Genomic DNA, 14811 nt, shown 5'->3' with positions numbered 1-14811 from the left:
TATGTTTGAAATTCTATTCTTACCTTGTTTGCCACATCCCCAAAAGTCAAGTTTGTCAGAGCCATTCCAGCATACCTCCTTAATGTAACACTATAGTGGTCATTTGTAAGTCCATACATTTCACAATCCACTTGCAACAGTTCAGCAATGGCCTGCAAACCTCCTTTAAAAACAAATTAATAATAATAATAATAAATTATAGTAACAAATTTCAATCCTTATACCAAGAATACAGCTTGTATATATACCAATGAACAAATTGCATTTATAGGCATGGAACAAAGCTCAAACACCTAAAAAATCTGAAAGGCTCTGAAGTAAAATAAGCCATTATATAATGACTGTGGATCTCAAATTCTATGCTTAGCACTGGCTGAAAGGTTGCACTACATCATACTGAGATTTTGGAAGAAATGGAGTGAAGTGGGAAGAGAAACATTTATGCAGAAGTAAGGAAAACTCTCACATTTTATCTCCACCCAGACAAAATCATGACCGATGAAATCACACCAGTTACATAAAAGGCTATTTAGTAAATCTGACAGGTATTGATTTATTAATTATTATTACTGAATATTATTTTCTCAGGAAAATATACTTAGAATATTTTTACACAGAATCAGCAAAGAAAACCTGCCTGCACAGAACTGACTGAGTATGGACAAAAAAGTTCAGGCTGCTAAACGGGAGCCTACTCATGACACAAAAAAAAACCTCTGGAAAGCAGCCTTCACTCCAAGCTTCTGAAAATCACAAGTACTTCTATGATTATATACTCTTCCAAAATTCAGTGTTCATGCCAAATAAAAGAGTAACTTGTATAATAACCTGTCCAAAGGCAAAGGATACAGTTAATTTAAACTGCTTTAATCACTTAGAGATCAACATCTGACACAAATGAACTGAAAATCTGTTTAATCCAGTGGTAAAACAATGCCACATATCCATCACATATCCATATACAAATATGGAATGTCAGTGTTTCCAGCAAGCGTTTCAAAGGAAGTCAGAGCAATACATTTGGTCTTACCGAGCTCATTCATTGCATGCCTATGTTCTTCGTCAAATGAAAGTTTCATCAAAACGCACACAGCAGGACAGATCTGATGATCAACTGGAGCAGGCACTGATCCAGAAATAGGTAACAATTAGTATTTCCTAGGTATATAGCTTTGTATAAAAATTTTCAAAGAGAAACTAAATTTAAGATAAATCAATTACAATTTTTGTTCAGGGTTTTTATCTTCCTATTAATCCAAGAATAGACAATTACTTCAGAATATTACTACTGTATCTGTATACACAGATGCCTGAATAAATCTACAAAAAAACAAGATGACATATAAGTACTAGAAATATACTTGATGCTTAAAAAGAAACTAAGGAGAATCATTAATCTATATATTAAATTAGAAATATAACTTCTGGTACCAATTATCTTACTACTCTTGAAAAATAAAAATCTCTGTGAAAGAAAGCATTAAGGTTAAATATTATAGTGGCATTAAATAACACACCTAAAGTGAAGCTGTTTCATTGGGTGTTAAGTCATTAGGAATGATTATCTAAGCCCCTTTGTTTCATAGTTTTAAAATTTGTAATTTTGTTAGCTAGATACTGGCTAATGCATAAATTGTATTGATGCATGTTGTTCAGAGCCCAACTTCTGCGAAATGGTTGTGGCAGAAAACTCCAAAACCTATGATGCAGCTCACTGATTTCAGTAGTACTTCCTACAACCTGTATTTACAAAATGCCATCAATTCAGAAAAGCAGTTGAATTATGCAGATTAAATCTTTTTTGTAACTGCTCCTTAAGAAAATTCCTATTTCATTTACATTGCTACATCTCTGTTATTTTAATATTGAAATATGTCTCATGTACCACATTATAAATAGTAGCCATTATATTGGCTAGATTGAGATTACTTAATTTGCGCTCTGTACCTCTCTCCTAAATGAAGTGTGAATCTCGCAAATACATCTGAATGAAGAACAATTTGGGATTACTTATTTATTTAGATATCCTTCATTATTCATCAAAATGTAAAACAGGAATGAATAGAAATTTACTTTTAATTTACAGACCATATGCATAAAACACTAGAGTTTTCATCTAGAAAGCATACAGAAGCCTTATGATTTGAAGGAACAGGTTTATAAATAGGGCATCATATTTGTAATAGATACTATTTCCTAACACTACCTTGAACTTAAAAAGTGTATTTGTACATACACCCACATGCATTTATTTGCAGATACCCATATATATACATACATATATATATATATATATAACAAATCTTACATATATTCAACATGATTTCAGATTATATTGTATTTTTTGTTAATTCACTGTTTTTCAAAATTTATACAGCTTGAAGAACCTACTTGGGTTTTTGTCTTGGTCCATGCCTTGTTCATGTGCTTCCTGCCATTCCCAACATGTTTCACAGTAAGCACGAATCTGCTCCAAAAGATGGAGCACGCGGATTTCCCGTCTGCCTCGCTTATCATCAGGCTGGGAGTGAATGATGTTATGTAGTGCTGCGCTGGCTCTGGCACGGGCCTCTTTGCTACCACGAGAGTTCCCTAACAAGACAGAGTCTTTATCGTTGCCATGTAAAAGCTGGATGAGGAGAGGAAGACATCCAGACTGGCGCATGGCTATGCAGCTGTCTTGGGAGCTAGACATTGCTAGCAATGTTCTTGACATGTCATCTTTATCATGAGTACCAAGCATTGACAACAATGAGTACACCATTTCCACCTGCAGGTCAAATGATTTTAAAAAATACAGTTACATTTTAAAACTGCATATAAAAATAAATTATAATGAAATCTGAATGGTACACATGAACAAAAAAACCCCAAAGAAACAATTGATTTAATGCTGCAAGAATTTTAACTATTATCACTACTTCACCATTTATAACCTTAATAAATCTAATTTAGTGATTAAATAGCTAGAATAAGTGTGTGGTAACTGTAAGCAGTTCTATTAATCTATAGGTCAAATGGTGAAGACTTCTAACTTTCCATTGTACAAAAAGATTAATGAAACATAGTAATGCAAATATTTTAGTTTGAGACAGTTAAAATATAGTTAAAACAAATTATATCTCAAAAAATCATGTATGAACCACATTTTCGAATGTACGAATGTTCTTCAGTGAGAAATTATTTTCCAAATGGCATTAAATACAATTATTTGAGGCAGGATAAGAGTGATTACATGAACTTTTAATTTCCATTGTACTAAAACAATGCTGCATCTACATAAAATTTTCATGTAATATTTTCAAATTAACTAACCATTTTTTGTCACAATGAGTGACTTGCATACGGACCAGATTACTTACAGCAAATGCAAAGCTGAAGAGTTAGAGGAACTCTTTATGGGGACAAAACCAGAAAAGAAAACAAATGCTCTTTTATAACATATCATGTAACTACCGAGCATTTATAAAACTAAATAAAGTCATATAAACCTAGCATTACACATTTAACTTGGTGCAACAAAAAATCACAGCAAAAAATAGCAATTCTTGAGGGATCCCAATACACTATTTGGCTTGTCTACCCAACCTGTTTTCTTCACTAGAAGCCTTATAATGAGAAATGTATTTGGTCCCTGCAGTCAACTATTAGTAGAATAATATCATGTAGAAGGTGATTTAGATACTATCTGAAACTCCTGAACTCTATCCAAACTCCTAAAGCCAAGATAAACAGCAACATTCAAAATGACAGCACAACATAAAGAAACTACCAAAAGGAACTGTGAAATAGCAGAGGGAGTTTATTTAAAATATGCTAAGAAATAGCACTTGGGACTGCTAAACCAAGTTTTCTACTACTAATTAGATTTTTGCACTAGTTACTAGATCAGTAAATGCTTTTATTTGGTTTCTTCACAAACAGTTCTAATGTGTCTGAAGGTAAGTACAAATACCTAGTTAGATAAAAATTGAATGGCAGTGAGTAGACTAAGCAGAGAGTCTGGTAACATATATTTCCCTAAATGCCATAGGACTGCTGGAGCAAGGAAATCTTAAAATTTACAAAACTATGATTCCATGCAAAATCCACTGAAATAGTCCTGTAGCCAGTTTTATGACAGTCTAGCATCCCGGTTTGGAGATTCTTGGTCTGGGAAAATTCATATGTAGTATTAAAACAAACTGCTTGGATTCGTAAAAGAGAGTGAATTTAATCTGCTTTGTGTGTGCCTTTTGACAGATGTTTCAAGTTGCAGTTTTTATTCCACAGTTACTGTGATTTGGAAGGCAAAGTTTCTGTCACAGAATAAAGCTGAAGCCACCAAAATCTGGCCTAGAAGTTGTGGCAAACACAGTATAGGAAAAACTAAAGTGTACTTCCCTCTGTCTGTATACCACACTGCAGAGACATCTCTTTCTGTATTTGTAAATGCATAACTGTATGTAGAACCCCTACAAATTTCCTCTCTTCTCATGCATTACTACTAAACTTTTCTTACCCACAGCAGAGTAAGTTCAGCCTATTTCTTTGCCTGTATCCTTCCACAACCAGCATCTTTCCCTGCATTCAGGGCTATCCTCATCTGTAACTTCTAGAAATTCTATGATTTGCAATGAAAGATTTTTAAACAAACTACCTGATATCACATTCATTTGCTACATGCATACAATGCACGACAGAAAATCTGTTATAACAACCTATTTAAAGCCCAAAGTAGTTAGTACTATGCCAATCTAATAATAGCCCCTGCTCCCCAGAAGACTGGGCTTAGCACCCCCATCTATACTACTGCTGATTCCAGAGGCAATATGAACTCCAGTGGTTCACGAACTTAATTGTGTGTTACAGATTTACACATTTTTTCCCTCTCTTTTTATGCTGTACACACACTTTTGAGTGCACTCTATCGTAAACAGGCATTACTGTGAAGAGCTTACACGACTTTTTAAAAGTTCTGGTCTAGTTAATGTCTTAGCAATCACATCTATTTTGTGAATTTGGTCTCTGTAAAAGTGTTTCAAGAACTGTTTTTAAAAGGGTTAGTTTTCATCTTGGAGTATAAATCAACATCACAGAGTTTTAGAATACTGCAGAAATTTCTAGCAATTGTTTTTTCCTTACTGTAGTAACTATTAACTGGTCATCAATAAGTTCAGAACAGGAGGGTTTCTGTGGATGTATTTTAAAAGGGGAAAAATACTGTTAAGTTTTATCTCCATAAAATTACTATAGGTGGATAGATTATTCAACTAATATTAGTACTACTGGCAGAAACAATGAGATTATTGTATTAGTAAAATGTAGCATTAGCGACCTGTGGTTTGTAATCTTCGGTTACCTTGGTACCCAGATGACTTGTCAGTCTGCGAGGAACAGAATAGTTATTACTAGAGCTCATAACACTGGCTGTCTCATGGTCCATTCGAGCAGCAGAACCCTACAAATTTAAACAACAATTCAGTATAACATGAAGTCTAACTGAAAAAACAACTACTGTCTAATTCAATTTCAGCACTGGATCATGAAATCATATTTATAGTGGTGAACTGTCAATGTATTTTGGGTAAGTTAGGTCCTCCCTGCCCTTACACTACTTAGATGTCTCTGTTAGGTGGGGTTTATTAACCACTTCTCCCAAAATTCAGTCTCAATGGAGTTCCGTTTTCAATGGAATTCTTTTATATTTCCTATTTTCATCAAGAAAAGGGAGAACTGGACTGTGCAGCAAGCTGAATTATGATTTTTATGGAGAGAAAAAAGCAGCTTTTACTTTTATGTCAGATTACATACTGCCTAATGATATGCATACATCTTCAGAACGTGATCAGATAAGCAGGAACTGACAAGTTAAGAGATTCATCTGGACAAGGAGTAACCATACTTGAATTTGTCCACATCGAAAGCAAATTACAAATGGATGAATCGGTTTTATTTTTAATGAAACATTGTAAAACAATGCTGACACTATTTGCTGCAATTTTCTTAGAAATTATTGTGAATGTCCCTACCTACTGTAGCAGGAACTACTATTAGGATATTTGCTGTCTTTCAATCTATTTGGTGTATTTTTCCTTTTCCACCTTTGCTATCCACTTTTTTTTTTTTTTTTGTCTTTGCCGATCATTTTCTCTGCTTACTGTCTGTGAAGTTTCCTTTACTATTTCCCTCTGTCCCCATTCAGTTTAGGAACTTGAAAATACATTTGAATAGCGAACACTTTAAGAGAACGTTGTTCTATTTATTTCATTTCTGTATTGGTGAACTTCATCTTGCAAATGAGATGAGTGCCTTACAAAATTTACATCTCCCCAGTGCTCTGTTGACCTGAACCCAGATCTCTGTTGTCTTTGGTGTTTTTTTTTTTTTTTCTTCCCCCCCCCCCCCCCAATCAGGTCTAACAGCAGCTGATAGCAGAAGGAAGACAACTTCCTGAAAGTCCTGAATCCCTTTATATATACCTAGGTAAGTATGTTACCCACCACGATCATAAGATGGTGATATGATACATGTGTATCTGGAATCATGTTTGTTCTCTCAACATCACAAAAAATAAACTCCTGAAGCTGAAAAATTACTTCATATTCTAACTGTTTTTAACCACTAACTGTGAGGGAATCACAGAAGCCACACAACTCCTACAAAAAATCATAAATATCAGTGGACTGTATCAGTGACATTTAAAATGCTACGGATAAAATATTTTAAAGACAGTTCTTTCAATCTAATGACTTCTAATATTGGAATTTAAAATTAGATTCAATTATAAAATTAAAAGTAGTTAGTAGCATACTGACTATGCAATCAGGGCAAAAATTTCAAAGGGGGTGCCTGCACACCTAGTTGAGAATACCTGAATACCTCAGTGGAAATCAGCAATAGGAACTGTAAATGCTCACTCACTTTTAGTATCCAAAAACTGCTTTACTGAGGTAGTCAACAATCCTTGGCTGATCTTGCCCAAAAGCTAGAATGTGTTCGTGAAATTATTAGCTTAATTAACAAAACAATATTGTCAAGCTATCTGGATGAATGAGTATCAGTATTTTTTTTTCCAATGAAAACATAAAACACCGAAGAAAACTGTATGAAAGACACTTTGAAATAATTTGTTGTTTTTCAAGGTGCACCATAAAGAAAGAAGATGAATATTCCTCTCAGAGTATTTGCTATTCATACAGTTCAATATCTTAAATTTGAAATTGAAAGTGAGTATAATTAAAGTTGGAAATAGCTTCATGTAGAGTTTGTTTAAACAGAAAAAATCTCATTATATTGGAACATTTAGAACCATTATTATACTCATTTCACTCTCCATTTGAATCCAGAACATTCATACATATTACAGAATAAGTACTAGCACAGGATGCTAAAAAGTTGTAACTAGAATGATTTAAAGTCATATATTAATTTATTCCAATATATATTTCCAATGTAAACAAGCCTCTATGTTCGCCGTTGAATATGAGAAAAATTCAAAATCTTTAAGCTTAACATGAAAACTATATTTTACTTTTTGAATTACTCACTTCAGTAATCTGTGGTGCTATGAATATGGGAGAGGACCCCAATATTTTTACACTGACCAATCCCTTCATATCATTTTGACCTCAGACTACGTTCAGAGGATTACAGGTTCAACATAATGTATATGCAAAAATTCTCCACTGCTAAATTCACTACGATCATCTTACCCAATACAGTAAAAAAGATGAAAGCTTGGAGTACTACCTGTTAAAGTTCACCACAGTACAGACAGTAATATTGCACTTTTCCTATTCTTTCTCCCAAACTGTACTTATTTTTGTTCCCATACCTATTTCATTCAGAGCCATCATGTGGCCTTGCTACTTGCAGGATGCCAGGAGTCCCAAAAGAAATGTAACAACCTTTTTTTTTTAATGGGTCCTAAAGACTGATTTGGAAGAATTAGTTTAAGAAATGTGTAGCCATTCATGTGAGAAAGTGAAAAATTACAAACAAATATTACATGGACCATTCTTGTGTAGGACTTTCTCATTTTAAACCATCTCCTATTTGTCTACTTCATCTTGTTTTCTCTTGTTATAGCTCACTGCTATTCACTCAGTGTTTGTTTTACTATGCTTGTTACCTTCCCTGTCAGTCAGGTTATTTTCCCTATTTTGTGTCAGATTTTCTTAATGCAGCAGACAACCTAACTGAATTCCTTTACAAATCTTGCAAAACAAAGGAATGCAAAAACTTCTCTTCAGTGCCAGCACAGTGACCATAATGGGAGAACAGAGCTGAATGATGAAAGGGACAAAACTGAATCCTGAAAAATCTCAGCTTCAACTGGCAGCATTTCAATTAACATTCATTTATGTTAGTAGATGGGGCTACAAAAACAATGAGACCCAGGTTATTTTGTTAAAACTTCTTGCACTCCACTTAGTAGTGACTGCTAAAAGAAACAAAGTATATTCAGCTGGTTTGTCACAAATAAATGTTATGCCCAATCCATTAAGCCTTCTCTCTCTGGACTTGCACTGCAAGTAAATAATCCCCAGATGTCTCCAGAACACAGATTCAGAGCCCTGGATCTATCAGTCTCCAGGAGGAAATAATATGCATGTTTTAAAGATTTTTTATGAGGCAAAATTCAAATCACTAAAATCCCAAACATAGGACCTCAAATGAAGAATGAATGAATCCTCCACTTGAGTAAGTCTGCCAGGACATGACAATCCCTTCTTTCTTCCTTCCCTGTAAAATATCTGTTCTCCAAAATAACTCCTGATTCATACAATGAAGACAGATGATACAGCCACAATGCATCAATTATTCAAACACATTATGCTTTCAGCCTCAAAGCAGTGCTGAACTATTTTTTTCCCCACACAATAAAGCTGTCATAAGAATTAGAGTCAGAGCCTCATGCAATTGCTCAGATATGGCTGATAGAACTTAATTCTAAATGGTAATCAAATATATTTCAAAAGCAAAATCATGAGCTCTGCTTAATGTTTAATCAAATGAAATATTCTAACCAACCACAATTTATATTCTTTCTGATAAATCTTCTTGTCCATAATACTTTCAGAAGGATTAAAATAATTCTATTTCCCCAAAGTAGCAGAAATATTTTGCATATGAATTCAACTATTAGATTTGTAGTGTGAAGTTTAGGAATACACATTACTAATGGGAATGTTTCAGCTACAGTTGGAGATCATGAACTGAATGAACATTAATGCACGGTAAATAAATCAAAATATTCTTAGCTATTGAAGGGTTGATAAGTATTTTTTAAAAAGACGGGAAGAATTTAACGTAACACCTAAAATGTAAACCCACTAATGTATTTCACTAATATAATGAAGAACAACTAACTGTTTAGAAGCATTTACAAAAACATTTAGCACACTTCCAGATTATCTCATTGATAATGCTGTTTCAAATCTTTATCTGAAATAGTATTAAAGAAACATCAATGATAAACCTGCCATTTGAATCTTCTCTTAAAAATCACTGACATTTCAGTGATAATTTATAAAGTAAAATTTTGAACCATTTCTCATAACTAAATCATACTGCTAACATTACAATTCACCTACGATAAAATATTTTCTCTAGTCATTTTTCTTATATCCATCTTAGTATCAAGGTCATTAATTATTTAAACAAAAGAAAACCACTCCCTGCATTATAGAATGCTTATACTTCATCTTATAAAAACATTTCCTTCTAATGAATACAAGTAATTACTAATTTCTAGATGGAATGAAGAAAACCAAATCTTTTTAAAATGAGCAGGCATACAAACATTGTAAGGTATATATCAATAAATAAGCACTGTACATTTCCAGCACTATTACATCCACATTATTTATGTATAACATCACCAACTGAAAAAATATATAATATCAACAAACAAAAATAATCAATTTACCTGACCAGTACTGCTAGTTGGCATACTGATTTCTGCTGCTCCTTGACCTTCACTCTGCCTCTCAGTATCATGGGAACCTGCATCATGCTTGCTTTGAGGTGCTCTCTGTTAATATAAGAGTTTATGAAATTATATTCAGAAATGAAGTATGCAACCATTCAAAGCTCTCTAGACTGTGAATATATCAATGCTGCATCTTCACAAAGCCGTTGAACAGTACTTTATATTTCGCAACACTTAGAAATAATTGAGAAATAATTAACAGCTGAGTGTCTTAGGAAAACTGCAGGATGAAAGTGAAGCATGTCCTCTGAGGATTATAGCCCTGCAAGACAAAGGATTTGCTGTGAGACACTGGAACACCATTTTCCACCAGCTGTGCTCACGTCGCTATCAGAAATGTAACAGAATTGGAGCAAACAACTGTCTTCCCTGCACTGCCACGTGATCCGTGCATTTGCTGGAGACTAGGGCTAGCACGGTTAAATTAAGCTTCACAATCACAGACAAACAAATTCTGGGTGAAAAGAAGGCCACCTGTATATTAAGGATTGTTCTGAATTTTAAAGTCAAACAGAGTAGGAATAACTGGTTCGATGCAAATAAAGTTGCTATATCCTTGATGCTGTATCAACCTGATCACATACAACCAAAATAAATTAAACCTATAGAGCAACCTGACACAGATGAATGTTTCAGTTTCTTAAGGAGACCCACTTTTCTGCACGAGTACGTGGAAATTAAACCAGTGTCCCCACCGCTCAGAGAGATCAACACCAAAATCAGGCCTTTAAATACAGTTCCTTAAAAAAGCAAATAGAGTAACTGAGTAGTTATGAAGTACGTGAATATCCAGCATCATCCACTACTATGCTTAAAATGTCCCAGCTTTTCAGAACAATACATAAGCCTGTCCTTCGAATTGGTTTGAAGTCTAGAGTTGAAAAAGTATCGTCCTACCTCAAAAGCACGATTATTCTTACAGAGTCACAGAATGACAGAATACCCCAAGTTGGAAGGGACACACAAGGATCACTGAATCCAGCTCCTGGCAAATTAATTTTGATGCCAAGCCTCATTTTTTAGAGGCTACTACCATACGCTTATTTGAATTTCATTTTTTAAATTATTTGTTTATGCTTGCTATATTCAAATCATTTTTCACAGGGACCTACGATGTTTTTGAGCAGTACAGCTTATCATAGCACAGTCTACCCCATCTAGCTTTATGGAAATTTCTCTTTTACTTTCAGGAGAAGCATACTTCAATGCGCACATACTGAAACTCTTTCGGTTACCTGAAAAAAGTTAACTTCTTTAGGTGTATGGTGATCAAACTCATACATTATCCCCATTATACACTCTTTTATTTTGTTCATATAAAGACATTAGAGCCTCAAACCCAGAAAATGTTTAGTGTTGAAAAGAGTTTCAAAAAACAGTAACTACATGTTTGACAATAATTTTGGGATAGACATTAAAAAAATAAATCTCATATATATATATATATATATATATATATATATATGCTAATGGAAGAAAATATGTCAACATAACACAAAGTAATAAAAAAAGTGACATACACGACTGTTAACATTTTTCTTAACATGATATGCTCAGTTATGGAAACTGAGTATCACATTTGCCTTTTAACTCACAAGGCCAAACTCTGAACACTTTTCTGGAAACAGCATTACTGTTCTTTTAAATTTGAATTGTAATTTAAAAACTCACTATCTCTGTCTTTGTATGAGATTATATTGCTATGGATGCTCATACCATGACTGAAGACATTTTGGTCCCCAGTACAAGAGTGGGGACTCAATCAAGATCGGTATGAATACAGTATAATGACTCTCCCTCTCTCACAGTATTCTCAGTCTTGAATAAAGTGTAATGATGAGTTTGACATAAAATCTAGATCCACTGTAACTAAGAACAGAATTTTCCAGCCATCAAATAATTTTCAATCTCATGAAGAAGGTAGTATTTAATGTACCTAAAGATGAAAAGCAGAACCACTCATTAGCAAGGCTAATGAATTACTGGGTTACCCTAGGGGATAATGTTATCCATCGAAAAATAGTCCTGGATTTTGGGCACATTTTTTTTTAGGGATGATGATGGTGGTGGTATATTTATTAAATAGTGTTAATGTAACTAAAGCACAGTCAGGGAGATACTTCATTCCCTGACACCAAAAGCAGAACTCTCCTCAGCACTCTGTTCCTCTCTTCCCATTCGTATCAATTTTATTTTTCACGTGCTATTTATGAAAGAGGTGGCTTCCCTTTTCCCCAAAAAGCTCTCAAAATATGCCACTACAAAGAGAAGTCAACATTACATCCAAATTCATTCAGAATTATAAGGCCATTCTTAACATTTATAAAAGCAAGGCTTACCTTATTTTAAACATCAGTGTGCACTCGCGCAACATGCATGAATAAACACACATATTGTCTCATCAGTCATCCATAGGGCTTGAAGGTCTGTCATTTCTGATTTCTGGCATCACACTACAGAAGTAACTCTAAGCTTTTAAATTACCACGTATGCTTGTTTGCTTTTGTAGCAGAATAGCGAAGGACTGCACGTGCCTGTAAGAGCAAGATAGAGGTGCTCCCTCCATCTTGTCACTATGCTCTGAACGCTTCTGAAGTCAACACCAATTATCACTTGACAAGTAATTTTGCTGTTATTTACTAGTAGAAAAGTACATTTACATTTTTGCTAAGACGACAAACTGCAAATAATTGTACTTAATATCTTGTAAACATGAATTGCTGAAAGTCTTTTATGTATTTATTAGGACTAAACAATTTTCCATTCAGAGATTATTTTTTTCACAATATTCAACTACCCTGTTATTGTCTGTACATTGAAAACTACAGACTCTTATTTTCTAGAGAGTATAAAATATGCCATAACTTCACAGTAAGCACAACGATTACACACATACGGGTGTAAATAAGAACTTAAGACCGAGAACAACACAAGAAACAAGAACAAGCCAGAAGACTGAAACAGTTTTGTTTCCACTGAGTCATAAGGCAAAAAAAAAAGCAGTCAGATGAATCCTTCAGAGGATGCCTGCCTATCACAGTTTAAACAGTTAAAAGTTTGCAAAGCATTAATCTCCGTATGTAATAAATCCTTTATTTTATTTACAGCAACACCGCAAAATGGAACATTCATATTTCAAATGACAGATAGGCCTGTGCCACTGTAACAAATTGAAAACCCCGTATTAAGTACTTGACAAGAAATTGCCTTTTTCTTTTAAATGCAATTTCAGATTTGTACCTGACAGCAAAACATCCTGTCTTTGAAGGGGTCTAACTCTATATAGGATTTCAAACTTTGCTATGAAGGTTTTAAAAAACATTTTATTGATACATGAGAATTGTTATGAACCTGGGAGGTACTCGCAAGTAAACTACTTCAACTATTTCTAACAGCATTTACACGAGCTAGCAATTTGCAAAGCCTTACAAATGAGTGCTGAAGTTTTCTTTGCTGATTTATTTCATAAAACTACTCTTTATAGTATATTATTATATTTGGTCTTTTTCTACAGCATATATTGCTCTTAGATTCCATAATGATTGGCATAACCACACAGGCCAACCATATCAGCAGATAAAGCTGTGGCATTTATTATTGACAGTAGATCTTTATAAACATAAGGAGCACATTCAAGTTGGGTATTGTATCAGGCACAACAGAAATATACTAAATGCCTCGTGTTTACACTTTTCAGTTACAAGGACTTTGCAATTTCACTGCTAATACCCTCCTTCTTGCCACCAGGCGATTTCAGCTAGATCCAGATACTATTCAATAGGACTTGGCCATCCATCAAATGACTTAACCTACACCAAAGTATTAATAACTGTGTAGAAACTACCTCCTTTACCACCAGCACATAGGTAACTCCTAAAACATGCAATAACAGTACAACCAGCCAACCAGATGCGTTATGGGTAAGACACCATAATAAAATTTTGAAAAAGCAGAAGAATTAGCATGTATTCATCAGTCAAGTAATTTGAAAAATGGAGGAGTAGAGGGAAAACTAAGACAAAAATCTTCTCTAATTAGGTAGTTCCATCCCATTGCTGTTTGACCATTTTAGTGTTTGATCTCCCGTGAGGCTAAAATACTGTGCTTTTTTTTTTTTTTTTTTTTTTTTTTTTTTTTTTAAAAACAGAGTAAGAGAGAAGTGTTCTGGGGACATGCTCCATCTGATCAAAAGAGGCAACAGTATCACAGGCTGGCCAACTGCTAGGGAGAGCTTTACACCAGAAACAAGGGAGGGAGTGATCCCTCAAAGAACAAGTAAGGAAGTTGCAGATAGGGTAGGCAAGCCGAAGGGCCCTGAGGGATGGGAAGACAAGGGCAGTCCACAGGACAAAGGATGTGGAATCCCTTTGTGGACAGTCATACAGAACAGCCATGGGGGAAAGCTCTCAAGCCTGTACACAGGGGGAGTTGGCACGCTCGGGTGCCTCTCTGAAATGCCTCTGCACTCATGCATGCTGCACAGGAAACAAAGAGCAAAGGTCTGTGTGTTGTTGTAGGGCTACGGCCCCCTCGGATTCATGGAGATGTGGTGGGATAGCTGACATGACTGGATGGCTGTGACTTGAGGGTTAAGTCCTTGTAGGAAGCACAGGCTGGGAAGGTGAGGAGAACTGCTGCAATGCTTGGAGTTGTGCCTCGATGGGTAGCGGTCAGTCAAGAGCTTATGGGTGAAGATCAGCTGGAGATCAACATGGGTGCTGCTGTAGTGTGTATCTGCTATAGACCTCCTTATCCAGGAAGAAGAAACAGACAAGACCTTTTCCAAACAACTGGAGGAAGCATTGTGTGTACAGAGCCTGGCCTTCACAGGGGAC

General features: G+C 34.9%; 1 protein-coding gene across 6 annotated transcripts in view; it reads right to left on the bottom strand.

Annotated features, from left to right (window-relative positions):
- Nucleotides 1-14811, bottom strand: part of APC (APC regulator of WNT signaling pathway) — a 100419-nt gene that overhangs the window by 11634 nt on the left and 73974 nt on the right. For 4 of the 6 annotated variants that reach the window (XM_084504436.1, XM_084504434.1, XM_084504435.1 and 1 more), the window contains 5 exons: nt 9914-10018; nt 5318-5440; nt 2392-2770; nt 1031-1126; nt 24-163 (listed from right to left, as the gene is read on the bottom strand). In XM_084504436.1, coding sequence (XP_084360562.1) covers nt 24-163; nt 1031-1126; nt 2392-2770; nt 5318-5440; nt 9914-10018 — 843 coding nt within the window. The remainder of the gene's footprint in view (nt 1-23; nt 164-1030; nt 1127-2391; nt 2771-5317; nt 5441-9913; nt 10019-14811) is intronic. The other 2 variants (XM_084504437.1, XM_084504438.1) reach the window with 2 other exon arrangements.

The sequence above is a fragment of the Aythya ferina genome, assembly GCF_964211825.1.
Source record: "Aythya ferina genome assembly, chromosome: Z".
In the NCBI taxonomy this organism is placed as follows: Eukaryota; Metazoa; Chordata; class Aves; order Anseriformes; family Anatidae; genus Aythya; species Aythya ferina.
The sequence above is the reverse complement of the archived record's forward strand: the minus strand, read 5'-3'. Positions and strand labels throughout refer to the sequence as shown.